The 23,443-nt window shown below is 42.0% G+C and overlaps 1 protein-coding gene across 1 annotated transcript; it reads right to left on the reverse strand.

Annotated features, from left to right (window-relative positions):
• Positions 1–13,208: 13,208 nt before the first annotated feature.
• Positions 13,209–14,168, reverse strand: LOC117509718 (odorant receptor 131-2-like). Its single transcript, XM_034169436.1, has one exon. It carries the CDS (start codon positions 14,166–14,168, stop codon positions 13,209–13,211), a length of 960 nt encoding a protein of 319 aa, XP_034025327.1.
• Positions 14,169–23,443: the final 9,275 nt, after the last annotated feature.

The raw sequence follows: 23,443 nt of genomic DNA on the forward strand, positions 1-23,443 counted from the left end.
GAGACAGCAGACCTCCTGGTCCACCACGTGGTGCGTCTGCATGGGATACCAGCGGACATCATCTCAGACCGTGGCCCTCAGTTCTCCTCTCAGGTGTTTCTGCAAGGAACTGGGGGCCACCGTGAGTCTCTCGTCTGGGTATCACCCTTAGACGAACGGGCAGGCAGAGTGGGCCAACCAGGAGCTGGAGCAGGCCCTCCGTTGCGTTACTACCTCCGCGCACCCGACGGCCTGGAGCACCCATCTGGTCTGGATCGAGTACGCCCACAACAGCCAAGTGTCGTCTGCCACCGGCCTCTCCCCGTTTGAGGTGTGTTTGGGGTACCACCCCCCCATTGTTTCCGCTTGTGGAGGGAGAGGTCGGTGTGCCCTCGGTCCAGGCCCACCTCAGGAGGTGCCGCCGGGTGCCCGTTCTGCCCTGTTGAAGGCCCGGACGATGGCCAAGGCCCATGCAGACCGCCGGCGTTCCCCGGCCCCTGCATACCAGCCCGGGAAGAAGGTATGGTTGTCAACAAAGGACATCCCGCTCCAAGTGGACTCCCAAAAACTGAAAGACAGGTATATCGGACCATTTCCCATCACCAAGGTCCTCAGCCCGGCCGCAGTGAAGCTACGGCTGCCAGCTTCACTGCGGATCCATCCTGTTTTTCACATGTCACGGATCAAGCCATACCACACCTCACCGCTCTGCACCCCTGGACCTGCACCGCCTCCTGCCCGGATCATCGACGGGGAGCCGGCATGGACCGTGCGTCGGCTTCTGGACGTCCGTCGCAAGGGTCGGGGCTTCCAGTATCTGGTGGACTGGGAGGGGTATGGCCCAGAGGAACGCTCCTGGGTGAAACGGAGCTTCATCCTGGACTCGGCCCTCCTGGCCGATTTCTACGCCCGGCACCCGGATAAACCTGGTCCGGCACCAGGAGGCGCCAGTTGAGGGGGGGGGGTCCTATTGTGTGGGCCGCTGAAGAGGAGGTACTGCTGGCCCACCACCACCAGATGGCGCCCTGCTTGGAGTGCGGGCTCCAAGCACGAGAGGGCGTCGGAGCCCCTGGAGGTGACAGCTGTTACCTATCAACATCAGCTGTCACCCATCACCACCACTACAAAGGCCGGACTGCAACTCCACCTCCTCGCTGAGAAATCTTCTACCATACAGGTAATTAATTCTCTGCTGAACCTTAACCCGAGCATTAGTCTGATCTCTTTTACAGCCGTTTTCCTGGGACGGATACCCTGTCTGCTGAGTTGGCGTTTGGTGTGGACTGCGACGGCTTCGCCTCCCACTCCACCCAGATAAGTGGTTATCTCGGGAGCTGCACGAATGTGTGATTCGGAGGAGGAGGTTCTCCCTCCTAACTGTATACAGACTGTGGGATTACTGAGTGCGCGAACTCACACTCATCCAGAACTGTTTCTGTTTTCTGCAAGCAGTACCGGGTCTGACTGCTGAAGACAGTGGTCACCTGGGGCGCAGGGCTTGGCGGCTCCGGTGTTCTTCAGATCCGTTGGTGGTGGAAGCTGTGTGGGATCCGGCTCTTCTTGCACCGGACGTCTCCTATCTTCGAGCCTGCCACACGTCACCTTGTGTCAGATTGATATAACGCATATTTGTATTTGTCTGTACTACGTTGTGCACCTTCACAACATTAAATTGTTACTTTTTGGCTATTCCATTGTCCCTTCATTAACGCCCCCTGTTGTGGGTCCGTGTCACGACACTTCCCCAACAATCACAAACAAATTTAATGTCAAGTTGTCATGTCAAAGCCAACTTTTGGTAATGTCACTTTGATGAATGTCAAGTTGTCATAATAAGGACATCACAAACAAATTTAATGTCAAGTTGTCATAATAATGTCATCATTAACAAATTTAATGTCAAGTTGTCATGTCAATCAATCAATTCAATCAATTTTTTTTTTATATAGCGCCAAATCACAACAAACAGTTGCCCCAAGGCACTTTATATTGTAAGGCAAGGCCATACAATAATTATGTAAAACCCCAACGGTCAAAACGACCCCCTGTGAGCAAGCACTTGGCTACAGTGGGAAGGAAAAACTCCCTTTTAACAGGAAGAAACCTCCAGCAGAACCAGGCTCAGGGAGGGGCAGTCTTCTGCTGGGACTGGTTGGGGCTGAGGGATCGAACCAGGAAAAAGACATGCTGTGGAGGGCAGCAGAGATCGATCACTAATGATTAAATGCAGTGGTGCATACAGAGCAAAAGAGAAAGAAACAGTGCATCGTGGGAACCCCCCAGCAGTCTACGTCTATAGCAGCATAACTAAGGGATGGTTCAGGGTCACCTGATCCAGCCCTAACTATAAGCTTTAGCAAAAAGGAAAGTTTTAAGCCTAATCTTAAAAGTAGAGAGGGTGTCTGTCTCCCTGATCTGAATTGGGAGCTGGTTCCACAGGAGAGGAGCCTGAAAGCTGAAGGCTCTGCCTCCCATTCTACTCTTACAAACCCTAGGAACTACAAGTAAGCCTGCAGTCTGAGAGCGAAGCGCTCTATTGGGGTGATATGGTACTACGAGGTCCCTAAGATAAGATGGGACCTGATTATTCAAAACCTTATAAGTAAGAAGAAGAATTTTAAATTCTATTCTAGAGTTAACAGGAAGCCAATGAAGAGAGGCCAATATGGGTGAGATATGCTCTCTCCTTCTAGTCCCCGTTAGTACTCTAGCTGCTGCATTTTGAATTAACTGAAGGCTTTTCAGGGAACTTTTAGGACAACCTGATAATAATGAATTACAATAGTCCAGCCTAGAGGAAATAAATGCATGAATTAGTTTTTCAGCATCACTCTGAGACAAGACCTTTCTAATTTTAGAGATATTGCGTAAATGCAAAAAAGCAGTCCTACATATTTGATTAATATGCGCTTTGAATGACATATCCTGATCAAAAATGACTCCAAGATTTCTCACAGTATTACTAGAGGTCAGGGTAATGCCATCCATAGTAAGGATCTGATTAGACACCATGTTTCTAAGATTTGTGGGGCCAAGTACAATAACTTCAGTTTTATCTGAGTTTAAAAGCAGGAAATTAGAGGTCATCCATGTCTTTATGTCTGTAAGACAATCCTGCAGTTTAGCTAATTGGTGTGTGTCCTCTGGCTTCATGGATAGATAAAGCTGGGTATCATCTGCGTAACAATGAAAATTTAAACAATACTGTCTAATAATACTGCCTAAGGGAAGCATGTATAAAGTGAATAAAATTGGTCCTAGCACAGAACCTTGTGGAACTCCATAATTAACTCTAGTCTGTGAAGAAGATTCCCCATTTACATGAACAAATTGTAATCTATTAGACAAATATGATTCAAACCACCGCAGCGCAGTGCCTTTAATACCTATGGCATGTTCTAATCTCAGTAATAAAATTTTATGGTCAACAGTATCAAAAGCAGCACTGAGGTCTAACAGAACAAGCACAGAGATGAGTCCACTGTCCGAGGCCATAAGAAGATCATTTGTAACCTTCACTAATGCTGTTTCTGTACTATGATGAATTCTAAAACCTGACTGAAACTCTTCAAATAGACCATTCCTCTGCAGATGATCAGTTAGCTGTTTTACAACTACCCTTTCAAGAATTTTTGAGAGAAAAGGAAGGTTGGAGATTGGCCTATAATTAGCTAAGATAGCTGGGTCAAGTGATGGCTTTTTAAGTAATGGTTTAATTACTGCCACCTTAAAAGCCTGTGGTACATAGCCAACTAACAAAGATAGATTGATCATATTTAAGATCGAAGCATTAAATAATGGTAGGGCTTCCTTGAGCAGCCTGGTAGGAATGGGGTCTAATAAACATCAATCAATCAATCAACTTTTTTCTTATATAGCGCCAAATCACAACAAACAGTTGCCCCAAGGCGCTCTATTTTGCAAGGCAAGGCCATACAATAATTATGAAAAACCCCAACGGTCAAAACGACCCCCTATGAGCAAGCACTTGGCCACAGTGGGAAGGAAAAACTCCCTTTTAACAGGAAGAAACCTCCAGCAGAACCAGGCTCAGGGAGGGGCAGTCTTCTGCTGAGACTGGTTGGGGCTGAGGGAAAGAACCAGGAAAAAGACATGCCGAGAAGGGGGGCAGAGATCGATCACTAATGATTAAATGCAGAGTGATGCATACGGAGCAAAAAGAGAAAGAAACAGTGCATCATGGGAACCCCCCCACAGTCTACGTCTAAAGCAACATAACCAAGGGATGGTCCAGGGTCACCCGATCCAGCCCTAACTATAAGCCTTAGCGAAAAGGAAAGTTTTAAGCCTAATCTTAAAAGTAGAGAGGGTATCTGTCTCCCTGATCTGAATTGGGAGCTGGTTCCACAGGAGCGGAGCCTGAAAGCTGAAGGCTCTGCCTCCCATTCTACTCTTACAAACCCTAGGAACTACAAGTAAGCCCGCAGTCTGAGAGCGAAGCGCTCTAATGGGGTAATATGGTACTACGAGGTCCCTAAGATAAGATGGGACCTGATTATTCAAAACCTTATAAGTAAGAAGAAGAATTTTAAATTCTATTCTAGAATTAACAGGAAGCCAATGAAGAGAGGCCAACACGGGTGAGATATGCTCTCTCCTGCTAGTCCCCGTCAGTACTCTAGCTGCAGCATTCTGAACCAACTGAAGGCTTTTTAGGGAACTTTTAGAACAACCTGATAATAATGAATTACAATAGTCCAGCCTAGAGGAAATAAATGCATGAATTAGTTTTTCAGCATCACTCTGAGACAAGACCTTTCTGATTTTAGAGATATTGCGTAAATGCAAAAAGGCAGTCCTACATATTTGTTTAATATGCGCTTTGAATGACATATCCTGATCAAAAATAACTCCAAGATTTCTCACAATATTACTAGAGATCAGGGAAATGCCATCCAGAGTAACGATCTGGTTAGACACCATGCTTCTAAGATTTGTGGGGCCAAGTACAATAACTTCAGTTTCATCTGAGTTTAAAAGCAGGAAATTAGAGGTCATCCATGTCTTTATGTCTGTAAGACAATCCTGCAGTTTAGCTAATTGGTGTGTATCCTCTGGCTTCATGGATAGATAAAGCTGGGTATCATCTGCGTAACAATGAAAATTTAAGCAATACCGTCTAATAATACTGCCCAAGGGAAGCATGTATAAAGTGAATAAAATTGGTCCTAGCACAGAACCTTGTGGAACTCCATAATTAACTTTAGTCTGTGAAGAAGATTCCCCATTTACATGAACAAACTGTAATCTATTAGACAAATATGATTCAAACCACCGCAGCGCAGTGCCTTTAATACCTATGACATGCTCTAATCTCTGTAATAAAATTTTATGGTCAACAGTATCAAAAGCAGCACTGAGGTCCAACAGAACAAGCACAGAGATAAGTCCACTGTCCGAAGCCATAAGAAGATCATTTGTAACCTTCACTAATGCTGTTTCTGTACTATGATGAATTCTAAAACCTGACTGAAACTCTTCAAATAGACCATTCCTCTGCAGGTGATCAGTTAGCTGTTTTACAACTACCCTCTCAAGAATCTTTGAGAGAAAAGGAAGGTTGGAGATTGGCCTATAATTAGCTAAGATAGCTGGGTCAAGTGATGGCTTTTTAAGTAATGGTTTAATTACTGCCACCTTAAAGGCCTGTGGTACATAACCAACTAACAAAGATAGATTGATCATATTTAAGATTGAAGCATTAAATAATGGTAGGACTTCCTTGAGCAGCCTGGCAGGAATGGGGTCTAATAAGCATGTTGATGGTTTGGATGAAGTAACTAATGGAAATAACTCAGACAGAACAATCGGAGAGAAAGAGTCTAACCAAATACCGGCATCACTGAAAGCAGCCAAAGATAACAATACATCTTTGGGATGGTTATGAGTAATTTTTTCTCTAATAGTCAAAATTTTGTTAGCAAAGAAAGTCATGAAGTCATTACTAGTTAAAGTTAATGGAATACTCAGCTCAATAGAGCTCTGACTCTGTGTCAGCCTGGCTACAGTGCTGAAAAGAAACCTGGGGTTGTTCTTATTTTCTTCAATTAGTGATGAGTAGAAAGATGTCCTAGCTTCACGGAGGGCTTTCTTAGAGCGAAACAAACTCTTTTTCCAGGCTAAGTGAAGATCTTCTAAATTAGTGAGACGCCATTTCCTCTCCAACTTACGGGTTATCTGCTTTAAGCTATGAGTTTGTGAGTTATACCACGGAGTCAGACACTTCTGATTTAAAGCTCTCTTTTTCAGAGGAGCTACAGCATCCAAAGTTGTCTTCAATGAGGATGTAAAACTACTGACGAGATACTCTAACTCCCTTACAGAGTTTAGGTAGCTACTCTGCTCTGTGTTGGTATATGACATTAGAGAACATAAAGAAGGAATCATATCCTTAAACCTAGTTACAGCGCTTTCTGAAAGACTTCTAGTGTAATGAAACTTATTCCCCACTGCAGGGTAGTCCATCAGGGTAAATGTAAATGTTATTAAAAAATGATCAGACAGAAGGGAGTTTTCAGGGAATACTGTTAAGTCTTCTATTTCCATACCATAAGTCAGAACAAGATCTAAAATATGATTAAAGTGGTGGGTGGACTCATTTACTGAGCAAAGCCGATAGAGTCTAATAATAGATTAAATGCAGTGTTGAGGCTGTCATTCTCAGCATCTGTGTGGATGTTAAAATCGCCCACTATAATTATCTTATCTGAGCTAAGCACTAAGTCAGACAAAAGGTCTGAAAATTCACAGAGAAACTCACAGTAACGACCAGGTGGACGATAGATAATAACAAATAAAACTGGTTTTTGGGACTTCCAATTTGGATGGACAAGACTAAGAGACAAGCTTTCAAATGAATTAAAGCTCTGTCTAGGTTTTTGATTAATTAATAAGCTGGAATGGAAGATTGCTGCTAATCCTCCGCCCCGGCCCGTGCTACGAGCATTCTGACAGTTAGTGTGACTCGGGGGTGTTGACTCATTTAAACTAACATATTCAGCCTGCTGTAACCAAGTTTCTGTTAGGCAGAATAAATCAATACGTTGATCAATTATTATATCATTTACCAACAGGGACTTAGAAGAAAGAGACCTAATGTTTAATAGACCACATTTAACTGTTTTAGTCTGTGGTGCAATTGAAGGTACTATATTATTTTTTCTTTTTGAATTTTTATGCTTAAATAGATTTTTGCTAGTTATTAGTGGTCTGGGAGCAGGCACCGTCTCTACGGGGATGGGGTAATAGGGGGATGGCAGGGGGAGAGAAGCTGCAGAGAGGTGTATAAGACCACAGCTCTGCCTCCTGGTCCCAACGCTAGACAGTCACAGTTTGGAGGATCCCAAAAAATTGGCCAGATTTCTAGAAATGAGAGCTGCTCCCTCTAAAGTGGGATGGATGCCGTCTCTCCTAACAAGACCAGGTTTTCCCCAGAAGCTTTGCCAATTATCAGTGAAGCCCACCTCATTTTTGGACACCACTCAGACAGCCAGCAATTCAAGGAGAACATGCGGCTAAACATGTCACTCCCGGTCTGATTGGGGAGGGGCCCAGAGAAAACAACAGAGTCCGACATTGTTTTTGCAAAGTTACACACCGATTTAATGTTAATTTTAGTGACCTCCGATTGGCGTAACCGAGTGTCATTACTGCCGACGTGAATTACAATCTTACCAAATTTACGCTTAGCCTTAGCCAGCAATTTCAAATGTCCTTCAATGTCGCCTGCTCTGGCCCCCGGAAGACAATTGACAATGGTTGCTGGTGTCGCTAACTTCACATTTCTCAAAACAGAGTCGCCAATAACCAGAGTTTGATCCTCGGCGAGTGTATCGTCGAGTGGGGAAAAACGGTTAGAGATGTGAACGGGTTGACGGTGTACACGGGGCTTCTGTTTAGGGCTACGCTTCCTCCTCACAGTCACCCAGTCAGCCTGCTTTCCCGACTGCACGGGATCTGCCAGGGGGGAACTAACGGCGGCTAAGCAACCGTGGTCCGCACCGACTACAGGGGCCTGGCTAGCTGTAGAATTTTCCACGGTGCGGAGCCGAGCCTCCAATTCGCCCAGCCTGGCCTCCAAAGCTACGAATAAGCTGCACTTATTACAAGTACCATTACTGCTAAAGGAGGCCGAGGAATAACTAAACATTTCACACCCAGAGCAGAAAAGTACGGGAGAGACAGGAGAAGCCGCCATGCTAAATCGGCTAAGAGCTAGTAGCTACGCTAAGCTAGCGGATTCCCAAAAACACACAAAGTGAATAATGTGCAAATAATCCAGAAGTGATTCAGCAGAAGGAGTGCCCCAATCAAGGCACCAAACAGGCCATGAAGCAGCACAGGCAACGCACGACAACAGCGAAGGCACGACAACGGTGCTAAAATAAAATAAAAATAAAAAAAATAAAAAAATAAAAACGAAAGCGTTAGCAAGCTAGTTAGCCTGCCAACGCTAATGAAAGTTAGCTGATAAAAGTGCTCCGTCGCGATGTTTCGACCATTAGAGGTCTTCCTTAGGCGTTGGAGCACAGTAAAAAAGTTAAAAAAATTAAAAAGGTAAAAAAGTAAAAAAGTCTTGAAAAAGACTGTTAGTTCAAGTCCAAAGCAGCAGGTAGCAGTCTCTGTGTAAACAGTCCCAGTAGTAAGTGATGATGATGTGACCAGTCAATGAAAACAGCCACAGTCACAGACGAAACATGGATAGCATGAGAGACAGGAGAAGCCGCCATGCTAAATCGGCTAAGAGCTAGTAGCTACGCTAAGCTAGCGGATTCCTATAAACACGCAAAGTGAATAATGTGTAAATAATTTAGAGGTGATTCAGCAGAAGGAGTGCTTTAGTTAAGGCACGTGAAGATTACACTGTGAAACAAATCGTAATCTAGATAACTAGATCAATCTAACTGCGCAGATTAAACAGCTAACAAAACACCGCTAAAAACACCGCTGTGCTCCGGAACAGGAAGTGATACAATACCGCAGTGAGAGCCAACCACCAGTAGAGGCAAGCAAGAGCTTCAATACAAAAGCCATTCATTCATCAAAGACATTATCTGGTAATGCCACTTTGATGAATGTCAAGTTGTCATAATAAGGCCATCACAAACAAATTTAATGTCAAGTTGTCATGTCAAAGAAATTTTCTGGTAATGTCACTTTGATGAATGTCAAGTTGTCATAATAAGGCCATCACAAACAAATTTAATGTCAAGTTGTCATGTCAAAGAAATTTTCTGGTAATGTCACTTTGATGAATGTCAAGTTGTCATAATAAGGCCATCATAAAATAAATTTAATGTCAAGTTGTCATGTCAAAACATTTTTCTGGTAATGTCACTTTGATGAATGTCAAGTTGTCATAATAAGGCCATCACAAACAAATTTAATGTCAAGTTGTCATGTCAAAGAAATTTTCTGGTAATGTCACTTTGATGAATGTCAAGTTGTCATAATAAGGCCATCATAAAAGAAATTTAATGTCAAGTTGTCATGTCAAAAAATTTTCTGGTAATGTCACTTTGATGAATGTTAAATTGTCATAATAAGGCCATCACAAACAAATTTAATGTCAAGCTGTCATGACAAAGACATTTTCTGGTAATGTCACTTTGATGAATGTTAAATTGTCATAATAAGGACATCCCAAACAAATTTAATGTCAAGTTGTCATGTGAAAGACAACTTTTGGTAATGTCACTTTGATGAATGTTAAATTGTCATAATAAGGACATCCCAAACAAATTTAATGTCAAGTTGTCATGACAAAGACATTTTCTGGTAATGTCACTTTGATGAATGTTAAATTGTCATAATAAGGACATCATAAAATAAATTTAATGTCAAGTTGTCATGTCAAAACATTTTTCTGGTAATGTCACTTTGATGAATGTCAAGTTGTCATAATAAGGCCATCACAAACAAATTTAATGTCAAGTTGTCATGTCAAAGAAATTTTCTGGTAATGTCACTTTGATGAATGTCAAGTTGTCATAATAAGGCCATCATAAAAGAAATTTAATGTCAAGTTGTCATGTCAAAAAAATTTTCTGGTAATGTCACTTTGATGAATGTTAAATTGTCATAATAAGGCCATCACAAACAAATTTAATGTCAAGCTGTCATGACAAAGACATTTTCTGGTAATGTCACTTTGATGAATGTTAAATTGTCATAATAAGGTCATCCCAAACAAATTTAATGTCAAGTTGTCATGTGAAAGACAACTTTTGGTAATGTCACTTTGATGAATGTTAAATTGTCATAATAAGGACATCCCAAACAAATTTAATGTCAAGTTGTCATGTCAAAGAAATTTTCTGGTAATGTCACTTTGATGAATGTCAAGTTGTCATAATAAGGCCATCATAAAATAAATTTAATGTCAAGTTGTCATGTCAAAACATTTTTCTGGTAATGTCACTTTGATGAATGTCAAGTTGTCATAATAAGGCCATCACAAACAAATTTAATGTCAAGTTGTCATGTCAAAGAAATTTTCTGGTAATGTCACTTTGATGAATGTCAAGTTGTCATAATAAGGCCATCATAAAAGAAATTTAATGTCAAGTTGTCATGTCAAAAAAATTTTCTGGTAATGTCACTTTGATGAATGTCAAGTTGTCATAATAAGGCCATCACAAACAAATTTAATGTCAAGCTGTCATGACAAAGACATTTTCTGGTAATGTCACTTTGATGAATGTTAAATTGTCATAATAAGGACATCCCAAACAAATTTAATGTCAAGTTGTCATGTGAAAGACAACTTTTGGTAATGTCACTTTGATGAATGTTAAATTGTCATAATAAGGTCATCCCAAACAAATTTAATGTCAAGTTGTCATGTGAAAGACAACTTTTGGTAATGTCACTTTGATGAATGTCAAGTTGTCATAATAAGGACATCACAAACAAATTTATCAATCAATCAATCAATTTTTTTATATAGCGCCAAATCACAACAAACAGTTGCCCCAAGGCGCTTTATATTGTAAGGCAAGGCCATACAATAATTACGGAAAAACCCCAACGGTCAAAACGACCCCCTGTGAGCAAGCACTTGGCTACAGTGGGAAGGAAAAACTCCCTTTTAACAGGAAGAAACCTCCAGCAGAACCAGGCTCAGGGAGGGGCAGTCTTCTGCTGGGACTGGTTGGGGCTGAGGGAGAGAACCAGGAAAAAGACATGCTGTGGAGGGGAGCAGAGATCGATCACTAATGATTAAATGCAGAGTGGTGCATACAGAGCAAAAAGAGAAAGAAACAGTGCATCATGGGAACCCCCCAGCAGTCTACGTCTATAGCAGCATAACTAAGGGATGGTTCAGGGTCACCTGATCCAGCCCTAACTATAAGCTTTAGCAAAAAGGAAAGTTTTAAGCCTAATCTTAAAAGTAGAGAGGGTGTCTGTCTCCCTGATCTGAATTGGGAGCTGGTTCCACAGGAGAGGAGCCTGAAAGCTGAAGGCTCTGCCTCCCATTCTACTCTTACAAACCCTAGGAACTACAAGTAAGCCTGCAGTCTGAGAGCGAAGCACTCTATTGGGGTAATATGGTACTACGAGGTCCCTAAGATAAGATGGGACCTGATTATTCAAAACCTTGTAAGTAAGAAGAAGAATTTTAAATTCTATTCTAGAATTAACAGGAAGCCAATGAAGAGAGGCCAATATGGGTGAGATATGCTCTCTCCTTCTAGTCCCCGTCAGTACTCTAGCTGCAGCATTTTGAATTAACTGAAGGCTTTTTAGGGAACTTTTAGGACAACCTGATAATAATGAATTACAATAGTCCAGCCTAGAGGAAATAAATGCATGAATTAGTTTTTCAGCATCACTCTGAGACAAGACCTTTCTGATTTTAGAGATATTGCGTAAATGCAAAAAAGCAGTCCTACATATTTGTTTAATATGCGCTTTGAATGACATATCCTGATCAAAAATGACTCCAAGATTTCTCACAGTATTACTAGAGGTCAGGGTAATGCCATCCAGAGTAAGGATCTGGTTAGACACCATGTTTCTAAGATTTGTGGGGCCAAGTACAATAACTTCAGTTTTATCTGAGTTTAAAAGCAGGAAATTAGAGGTCATCCATGTCTTTATGTCTGTAAGACAATCCTGCAGTTTAGCTAATTGGTGCTAATTTAATGTCAAGTTGTCATAATAAGGTCATCCGAAACAAATTTAATGTCAAGTTGTCATGTCAAAGAATTTTTCTGGTAATGTCACTTTGATGAATGTCAAATTGTCATAATAAGGTCATCCCAAACAAATTTAATGTCAAGTTGTCATAATAAGGACATCCCAAACAAATTTAATGTCAAGTTGTCATGACAAAGACATTTTCTGGTAATGTCACTTTGATGAATGTCAAGTTGTCATAATAAGGACATCCCAAACAAATTTAATGTCAAGTTGTCATGACAAAGACATTTTCTGGTAATGTTACTTTGATGAATGTCAAGTTGTCATAATAAGGACATCCCAAACAAATTTAATGTCAAGTTGTCATGACAAAGACAACTTCTGGTAATGTCACTTTAATGAATGTCAAGTTGTCATAATCAAGACAACCGAAAAAATGTCAACTTGTCATGACAAAAACCGAATGACACTTTATGACAGCATTTATGACATTGACATAATGTTTATGACACATTCATGACTGTGTCATGTAACAGTTATAATAGTGTCATGTCATGATTATGAGGGTACCTTCAAATAGTTACCGAAAAGTGTTTCTCAGTTTCATTCTGCTGCATGCAGGTGCCTCAGTGTCGAGGACCTCAGTGGCTGGACAAGATCAAAGATAAGGTGACATTTCACCTGACGGCGGCAGAGAGATCGTTGCTTTGTAGAGGTGGGGAGGGACCAGTTGTCTGCCTGAGTGGTTGTCTTCAACCAGAACAGACTCGACCTGCAGTTTGTTGGCCACAAAAGTCATCACAAGAATAAATACTGAATTCATAATCCTTAACAAAGCACAAATTATTCTCAGAACATCAACTGAAGGAGGGTGGCCTGATGCTGAGTGATGAGCAAACATGTACTCATAGTGCGTTACTGATAAGTACAAATATTTCAAAAAGGACACAGTACTGCAGCTAAAGGCACTGATTATTGTTCTTTATTGATATGTTTGTCAGTCATAAATATGATCAAATTCAGCACAGAAAACATGGACTTCATATTTTACATATGACAGAGTTTTAAGTTTTGGCCCGGATGGCTGAGAGTTTGAGATGACAGCAGAGGTTTTCCATGAGCAGGGATCTGATACACGGGTCTCTGAGGCCGTAGATCAGAGGACTCAGACACCTTGGAAGGAGGTAAATGCACACATAAAGAACACTTCTGATGCGTATGATTGTTATCCTGTCAAGGATTTTGATGAGAAAGATGACAAGAGAGGATTCAACGTTTGAAATGAGACTGAGGCTCAGCTGAACCAGATGAAGCAGCAGCGTGTTACGAGCCTTCTGGGCTGAAGCTTTGTCTGTGGAGGCTGATCTGGCTGCAACCACCACACTGATATAAGAGCAGATGATCACTGCAGCAGCCAGCACAAACAGGACACACTTGGAGGTCATGTTATAGTGAGTGGAAGACGGGCCGATCAATATGTTGACTTCAGAACAAACATCGTTCAGCTGCAGACTCTCCAGCTCCTCAAATGGATATTCTAACAACAAAACAACATGGATGAGGATATGGATGGCACAGAAAAACCACACCACACAGATCGCTGCCACTGTGTTTGTCATGGTGACGATGTTCGCGTGCCTCAGCGGGTAGCACACAGCCACATACCTCTCCAGAGACATCACCACCAGCGTGAGAGGAGAGATTCCACTCGTTAAAATATTGGCCATGGTGAGAACTCCGCAGGCAGGATATGTGAGTCTGACCCTAGAAACAGCCAATATATACATTACCTGATTCTCAACCAGGTGCAGAGTGTCTGCTAACAGCAGGTTAAACAGGAGGACGTAACGGGGGGTCTCACAAAACACCACTTTACTATTTAGAGTGAATAACATGGTGCCGTTTATGAAAAGGAACACGTAACCTGGCAACGTAATCAGAATGGAAAATATCACTCGTTCTACCAGCCCCTGATACTGCACTCCAGCACTGACATTTGACTGAGGTTCAATTCCATATGACATTTTGGATAAGAAAGTAAGTGCTTCTTTAAGCTGCTCCCGTTTGGCTCAGCACAGCATATCCAGTGTGGATCAGCATGTTGACTGAGCACACGTCTTAAAGCAGATTGGTCCTTGAGAGACCACCTCCTTCAGCTGCAAGTACGTGACCTGCTGCTGCCACCGTGATGCCCTGGGAAAACATTTAAAGTTAAAAAATCCCAACTTTTAAACATAACGAGAGCATCTGTTTTGTTGGGTTTTTTTTTGTTTTTTGTTTTTTTTTTTTCCGAATTTAAGACGTCATCATTGAATTGGAAGTTCAGTCTGAGTTCTCACAAAAAACCCAACTCATCCACATCCAGGGTTCCCAAGCAGACTTGGGCAGGTTTGAGGCTGAGCTTACTTTCTGTGTGCAAAGTTCCTCTGCAGGGCTTGTTTGTGCTCACACAGAGTATATCAGCTCTGTCATCCTGCCCAGGATATGTGACATCATCACGGATGCGTCATTGCCACATCACTGATTGGTCATGTCTGCTCTCTGTTACTAACAACACATTGTTTGTTCCTTCTCACTCGTGGTTAGAAAATTCTACATCTTACATTTGACATTTGGTATATTTAGGGGTCCAAGCCCGGTGGGGCTAGGCGCAGCGGTTGCAAAGCAATTCTGTTCCCAGCTTCAGCAAGGCTGGGAACCCTGTTGTTTGTCGTTTGTTGTTGTTGTTTTTGTTCTTTTCCCCCACTTAAAGCAATACTGGAGCCTTGACCACACCAGATGAAGAGGTTCCAATTTAAGAACTCGCACAAAATTCTTCATGTAACTCAGACACAAAAAATTGAAAAAATCCACCTATAGGGGGCGCTATAGCAGCACTTTTTCATTTTTGCCTATAACTCCCAAACCATATATCACACATTAAAGTGCCTTATATGGACACATTCATTGGCTGGAGCTGAACCTTCTGAGGTAGGCCACACCCATTTGCACTTATAGTGTTTTTCGTGAACTTGTGTGGAAGGCAGGCTGTGTTGTTGACACTGAACTGTTGTGTCTCACAAGAGTAGCAGAGAGAAGCAGGGCCAAATTGCAAATTGTGTCGTAACTGCAAAATCCAAAATACTTCACACTTCCTAAAAACAGTGCAAGGGAACACTGAGTCTGTGCTCGTGGAATATACCAGCCATGATTGAAGAATTTTTTCACCATTTTTCATGGTTCTTCTGTAACTGTCTTTTGTGAATCATTAAGGTGGATTTTCAGAATTTGGGGGGAATTCAATATCTGTGATTTTCACTGGTCCTTTTCTCACAATTAGACAGCACACACTATCAGTGAGGACTCTTGGCCACTGTGCAGGGTCATCAGCTATAATTCCAGAGCTTGTGGTACTTTGTGCTGTAGAGGTGCTGAGAAGTGGTGCAGACTCAGTTTGTATTGAGGCCATAGTACCACTGGGTGTAGTTTCTCCCATGTCGTCTTCTTCCTCATAAGAGCAAGGTGAAGTTGGTGCTGTTTGGAAAATAATTAAGTGCATATATATCATATTTTTCATGTACAGAGTGCATCACATAGATGTTAGGAAGACCCCATGTCAAAAATTCTGAAATGTAGAGTGAAATGTACAGCAAACAATTTGTGTGACCATTTAATAACAATGTTAGTGTCATGTTTTGTTCCTGTTTGGGTTCCAGTTTTATTCCTCCCCTTTTCTTTTCCTTCCGTTTATCCTGGTCTTGACTTTATAGTTGTTTTTATTTTTGCCACTTGATTATTTTCATTCTAGTTTGGTTCTGATTATTCCGGTCCATGCATTATTCTGTGTCCCTGGTTTTGGTTCCTTATAGTATTCTTGGTTCACTCATGTATTGTATTTTCGGTTCCTTCATTTATTGCTTTTCTTTCTGCATGCTTTAGTCACAGGTTTTGAGTATTATATATCTTCAGTGTTTTGTATCTGATTATGCTCCATTTGTGATTTATTACATTCTCTGTTTATCAGTTATTTTGTATTAACATCTTATTATTGGTTTTTGCATTTACTTTTATACTTTATTCAGTGCCAGTTCTGTTCCAGTCTCGATTAGTATTATTGATCTTCTTGTTTCCCGCTTTTAGATCAGTCACATTATTTTCTAGGTTTTTCTCCTTTTGTTTTGCTCACATTATTGTGTGCCTTAAGCATGTCACATTTTCCACCGTTAGTTTTTCCAGTTCTCTTTCCTTCCCTCACTCTCTTGCACCTGTTCTCATCTGTCAGCCATGCCCCCTTTCCAAATCTTTCATCCTCACGTGTGTCGTTTTCCTGTCACCGCCTCCGTGATTTAAACTGCGTCTGTTCACTCCCTCGTTGCTCGTTTGTTGATTTACATCACTTACCAGCACCAGTCTCCATTCTGTTTTTGCCAAGCTGTTTTTTGACTCTGCTCTGTTTACTGGATACCGCCTTTAGCCTCAGCTCTGATAACCCAGTTTGCTTGTGTACTGACCCTGCTTGTTTATGACCATGTCCTCTATCTCGCCCCTGCCTGGTACCTTTGCTCCGCGGACTGCCTTCCTGTATACTGACCCCTTGCCTGTATTAAAGACCAACATTTTACTCATATGTCCTGCTTGAGAGCCTGCATTTGTGTCCAACCTCTGTCTGTGCCTCACCTCCACTCAGCCTGATAGTTAGCATAGTGGAAGAGGTCACTAATGTCAGGTTTGGAGTTTTGGTGGTGTGTGGTTCCCTTCTGTTATCCACACCCCACTTTGGACCTGCCCCATACACCTGTTCCTCATCATCACACCCTGTATTTAAGCCTCACTCTTCCGTCTGCTCCGCCTGATCATTGTGTTCCATGTCTTTGATTCCAGCCTTGCTTTTTGTATTTTTCTCATCTTGCTTGCCTCTTTGTTAGTCTGATGCAGTATGTAATTTTGGCCATTTCTGTTGACAAAATTCATTTTATTTTTTTGGCTTAATTGTGGTTCCAATAAACCAGAAATATTGGGGTTCAATTTTTCCTGCTCCTTGACCTCATTTTATGTCACCATTTTCAAAATGGCCACCTCCAGGTTGAATAAGCCACATAATGACCCTTTGAAGTTCCACGCAATCACAGACTTTGTGTCCAAACCTATGTTTTTGATTATGAGAAATGTCCTGGTATATCTTGTGATAAGTGATAATGGAGTGGCAGCCATCTTAATCTTAATAGTCAAATATGGCCACCAGAAAATATGAAATTTTACATGCTTTTTCATCTATGAATCCCTGGATGGTTATACATATTTGCCTAGAATTTATTTTGACTAGAGTCAATAACCCAGTGAAGTTGTAGGTCATCTCTAATGTTTTTCATTTATATATTAATGTATTGGCTATTTCAAAATTCCAAAATGGCTGAAAGTCCTTCACATACATGTATGTACTGTATACATGATTTAACAATACTTTACAAATTCATGTAAGCAGTTTTGAATGTGATGAGTTATTTTCTTTCAGAATGTATATTTTATCTTTACAGCTATTGCCCATTATTGCTAAATATGAAAGGCTGTTTACATGTATTCAGTTATTAGAATTATGTTAAACATTTTCAGGCAGCGGGGCAGAACTAGAATGCTACTGTGCAAAAACGTCACTGACTCCAGCCAAAATGAAAACCTTTTTTTTTTTCCCCTGTCTGCATATATAGTAATGTAAATGCCACACTGGCAAAACCATGCCCATATATGCAATTTATTCTTGCAAGACAGAAGGTATGTAGTGCGTGAGTGAATGTGGTGTGTGTGTGACCCCCATCCGCCCTTCCCGATCAGCCTACAACATCCCACTCAAAGCCAACCAACAACTTCTATCAGGAAGGGCCGACCACCAAAACAACACAAAGACAGACAAGAACGAGAGACGAGTGGTGAAGACAATAACTGTGACGTGAGTGTTAGGTTTAAAACCACCTAAACATCATAAAACTGTAACAGAGAAAGACACAACAGTCAAATAAGAGTCAGAGAGTAGAATTCAATTGTAAATGCTCGCGAGGAGTGCAGCACAGAGACAAACTATTCTAACAATCTCCAAACTGCACTAAACTCTGGCTGCACTCTCGCTCTTTTTATTAGGACGTCATACAGGTGCGGTTGTCAGCATACGTGGCATAAGCAGTTGAGCAATCATAAACAGGTCTTGCAACTACAGTTGAGCAAGATTTGCGACTTCTGGTTTCTGCGACCTCAGGCTACTGGTTTGGGGAAGGTGCGGTCAGGACTTCTCTCCTGGGCTCCGTTCTTCAGGTGTTATCTTCAGTCAGCACATGTCGGTTAACCTTTTGTTCTTTCCTGTGGTTGAAACCACATGCGTGCAGTAGAAACATCATTTGGCAACACAGCTAGTAACACAATTTGCAATACAGCATACTTTCTTTTGGAATCATATTCAATCTTTACAATTCTTTTGCACAAAAGCAATTCATATGATCATATACAAACATTTTCATTCCTTATTATTTATTTTATATTTTATTATATTTTTAATGGTTTGATAAGTTGTTTTGGACATCAACTCTTCTGACCTCGCTTTGCGACATCACATAAGTTCCTTTTTCTCTCTAACTGCAAGGATAAAAACAACTCATGTAATCATTCATTTGTAACATACTTTATCAAGAGGTCATCAAGAAGTCAGCAACAGACTTCTAACAGATACAATGAGTTTATTTCCATTACTAAAGTATTAATAAAAGAATGTATAATATAAGGAATATAGACTAGAAGAATGTATAATAAAAGAATGTGTGATAACTGACATATCCATATATACATAAATCCAACATTTCCCCCCTGTTTATCATGCATTCTTACAGTATAGAACATTCACCCATGAACAAAATTTATTCCAACAACCACTTCTTTTCAGATTTTCAGTTGTGGGATCATCCAACAGTGGTAAGGGTGCATTTACACTCGGGAGGCTTGGAGGTCATTGTCGTCATCAGGTTCACCGTAGTCACCTGGGTCTGGGAACAGGTCGGGCAAGTGCACGCTGTCATCAAAGTCATCATGACAGCAGCCTTCTTTATCATCTGTGTCAGGGTTGTCTCCTAAGAGGGGGTACATCTGAGCATTGTCTTTTCCTGCTGGTGAGATAGCAGTGGTGATCATTCTAGTGATTAGAGATCGTAGACAGGGTATACAACAACATCCACACAAGGTCAAAATAGCAGCAAAGACAGCAATAGAGATGAGTGCAGATGAGACTAACGTGCGATATCTCCCAAACATATCCAACCACGAGTCCCAAAACGCAGTGTTAACTCCGCTGTGCTCCTTCATTTTATGATTCAGGGTGCGCAGACCCTCGATAGCCAGGGTCAGGCTGCCATTAGCCGCTGTATTGTTTGGAATGAACGTACAACACTGTTCTCCAAACATGGCGCAAACCCCACCCTTTTCAGCCAACAGCATGTCAAGGGCTATGCGGTTCTGGAATGCCATCAAGGATGTGGCGGCTAGTTGGGAGCGCACTGCTCGGAATCCTTCCTCAGTCCAATTGCTTAATCTTTGAACATTGTAATAGAGGATTCAAAACCAGCTGTGATCTGATCAGCTAATTTATACTCATCTGGAACCCCTCTAGGGACCCCTATGGCGTCAATGTAAGTTGGATCTCCAGCAGTCTTCCATGCGTTTCGCTTAGTGCGGGTCCAATGTTCAGGGACGACTGCTTTGGCATTTAAAGTTAGTTCTTCACCAGTCATGGGCAACACTTGTACAGGCAAAAGGAATGATACTAGAGTACAGTGACCCGAGGCATCGTTTGGTAATCTATCAAAAATCCTATTATCTCCACACCACCACCACACATCGCTTCTAGCAATGGGTTTAAAAGGGCTTGGTGGTGTGAGAGTGTGGCTACACCACACGGTCTCATTTAGTTCCCCTAACTTTTGACCAGTACCTGGAAGCTTAACACAGGTAAAATTTCCCTCTGCCACATCTTCAGAGAACAGGGGTTTATTTTTGGCCATGTTGGCCACAGGATAGATGGTATCCCAACTTATGCACCTGTGATTTAAAGGAATGAACGTGTTCACCATAATTTCAAGCAAACAATCGGAGGTCAAAGGGGCTGGTACTACACGCAGTATTGGACGAGGCCCTAAGCACACTACACAGTCTTTTTTGGCAGGTTTTGCTGCCTGCTCTGCCATGAGCAACCAATTGTTTCTTTGTCCACTAATTCCTGTGGTCACCAAAAACCAATCATCGGTTTCAATTTTCCCATTTATGATCTGAATTTTTGTCACAGACGTTTGTGGACCCAATGACAGTCCTACCGCTGTGGGTGTCGTCGGAGAAGAGTCAGTTCGTTTTGTTATGTTAGTACAAATTGAGAAGTCGGTATGTGGGTCAGTGTAAACACCGGGCCTGTACACAAATAATGTTAAATGATAACAAGATGCCTCTGTATATGAGTGTATTCTGGGAGGTTTTTCTAGAAGCGGCTGATCAGTAGTATTAAACGACAGCAGGAGATGGTTATCATGTCGAGTCAGAGTTAGTCTACGCTTCCACTCTTTGGCATGCTGGGTGGTAGGATATGGTGTCCAGTCACTACCAGTATACGTAAAAATTGTTCCCCAATCTTGGTCCCAATCAACACTGGAGAGATACCATTCATGCCATTTCCAGTGAGTGCCGGAACTCATTTCTGGAGTGGCCTGTCCTCCCACCCGTATGATTGAAAAAGGTATAACAATTTTTGAAACAAACTGAGTGGCATTGTAACAGACATAAAGGTCTCTGGTAATGACTGTATCAGTTGTAGTCGGGGAGCAAGGATTAGTGAACTGTCTGGCCCCAGCAGTCCCAGTACATCCTCCCCTACAAAAAGAGCGTCTCACTCTATTGCGATTATAATCATCAATTGCAGGGTCATAATCATAATTGTTAACCGTAGGATCATACTCATGGATCACCTGTTCAGTTCTATTTACAGTGTCAATTGTCCAATTTTCAGCCAATTTCCCCCTTAGGGGTATTCTTTTACACGAGTACCGTTGTGAAATCCGTGAGTACCATCCCCAAAAGATAAGTAACAGGAGTACCACCTGTATACTTCCTGTGATACACATCAGTTTAGGTAAGGCCATCTTGTCAAAGCCGGTGTCAGCCTAAGTTCAGGTCAGTGGCAGTAAAAACTTCACTGGCTTTCGTGTCAACCCTGGATCTTAACACCAGAATCCCACACTATTACCAGACTTTGCTTCACTTCCCTTACTTGATTACCGGGTTTGCCCAGATGACCCTTTTAACATGTGTGAGGTGTACCCAAGTTCCTCTCTCTGCTATTTTAAGGGCTGTTGGGGTTGTCAACAGGACCTGATATGGTCCTTCCCACTTAGGTGAATGCCAACATTTCCTCTTGATGCTCCTGATTAGAACCCAGTCACCCGGTTTCACCAACAGGTCGTCCTGTGGAGAGATGGGGGTTTCTTCGTCAGTGGGTGTTTTCTGTTTTTCGAGCATTTTTCTCATATAATCTGCTAGGTTAGGTTCATCTTCTATGTCCCAGGGACTTTTAAAGTGAGGCAATTTAAATGGTCTTCCAAAAAGGGTCTCAAATGGTGTCAATCCTATAGTACTAGTGATGTTCATGTACAGCTGTACTAGTTCAAGACACTGAGTCCATGGTCTCCCTGTTTCTTCCATTGTCTTTTTGAGTCGGTTTTTTACTGTTCCATTTGTTCTTTCTACTAATCCTGCGCTCTGAGGGTGGTACGCACAGTGGTTTTTTAGTTCAATGCAAAACATAGTTCCTATGTTTTTAATGACTTCATTTACAAAATGAGCGCCATTATCACTATAGATTCGTTCAGGTATGCCATAGCGGGGTATGATGTTTTTGCATAACGATTTGGCTACAGTCAATGCATCAGGTCGTTTGGTTGGAAAAAGTTCTACCCATTTGGAAAAGGCATCCACAATTACTAAACAATATTCTTTGCCCTCACTTTTACTTAGTTGAATGTAGTCCATATGTATAACCTGAAAAGGATATTGTGGAGTGGGAAATTTTCCTCTTTTAGGTCTCAAATTGCCTTGGGAGTTGTGTTTAGCACACGTGAGACATGCTCTGCAAAAATGTTTAGAGTACGTGTTAAATCCAAAGGTTGTATAGATGGCATTAATCTGGCTCATCATCCCCCTTGTGGAGACATGAGAAATTCCATGGCTCAATATGGCGGCCCATCTATACAAATTTTTAGGTAAAATGGGTTTCCCCAATGGTCAGCAATAAATGCCATCACGGATAGTAGCTCCGCGTTTAGTCCATAAGTCCTTTTCTACATCTGAACTCTGATGTTGCATATCAGAGAGAACTTGAGAAGATAAACTGTGTTTGTCAACAGGAAGTGTGACGTCCTGTACTGGGTCAACATGGAGTACACTAAGCTCTCCTGCTGCAGCAGCCTTTGCAGAAATATCTGCATAATGATTTCCTTGAGATACAGAGTCAGATTTCCCTGTGTGAGCTGCACATTTGCATACTGCAATTTTGGAGGGTAACTGAACAGCAGCCAGGAGGCGGTTTAGTTGTTCTCCATGTGTGACAGGTTTACCAGTGGAGGTCACCATCCCCCTGTTTTTCCAATGTTGAGCAAATACATGAACGGACGCAAATGCATATTGACTGTCAGTGTAAACAGTGACTGGTTTGTCTTTATATAAGGTGCAGGCATGTGAGAGAGCAATTAGCTCTGCAGCCTGAGACGAGAAATGCGGTGGCAGGCGCTCGGCTCGCAGAACGCGAGTATTTGTGACTACAGCATAACCTGTTAAAGTTATGCCCATATCATTCTTCCTAGAAGATCCATCCACGAAAACTACATCGCCAAGTGTCAGGGGCGTGTCTTGTAAGTCCGGTCTGGATTTTGCTACAGTCTGAGTTGAATCTAGACAGTCATGTGGTTCCCCGTCATCAGGAAGTGGAATCAAAGTTGCAGGATTCAGTGTGGTGCATCGTTCGATTGTGACATGCGGTTGGGACAGCAGCGTGGCCATGCAAGACAGATGGCGTGCCGGTGATAAAAAGGTCATGTTGGTTTGTAGCAGCAATGCCGACACTGCGTGTGGCACTTTGAGGATTAGTGGGTGGAAGAGGACTACGCCAGCACTGCATTCCACAGCCATTGATGCTGCCACAACAGCACGTACACAATGGGGGAGGGCGCAAGCCACACTATCCAATTTGGCAGAGTAGTACGCAACTGGGCGGAGTTTGGTTCCATGTTGCTGTGTGAGTACGGAA

The sequence above is a fragment of the Thalassophryne amazonica genome, chromosome 5 (assembly GCF_902500255.1).
Source record: "Thalassophryne amazonica chromosome 5, fThaAma1.1, whole genome shotgun sequence".
Lineage (NCBI taxonomy): Eukaryota > Metazoa > Chordata > Actinopteri > Batrachoidiformes > Batrachoididae > Thalassophryne > Thalassophryne amazonica.

Excerpts from the sequence above, each read along its gene's own strand:
- LOC117509718 (XM_034169436.1), bottom strand. The coding sequence starts at position 14,168 with ATGTCATATGGAATTGAACCTCAGTCAAATGTCAGTGCTGGAGTGCAG.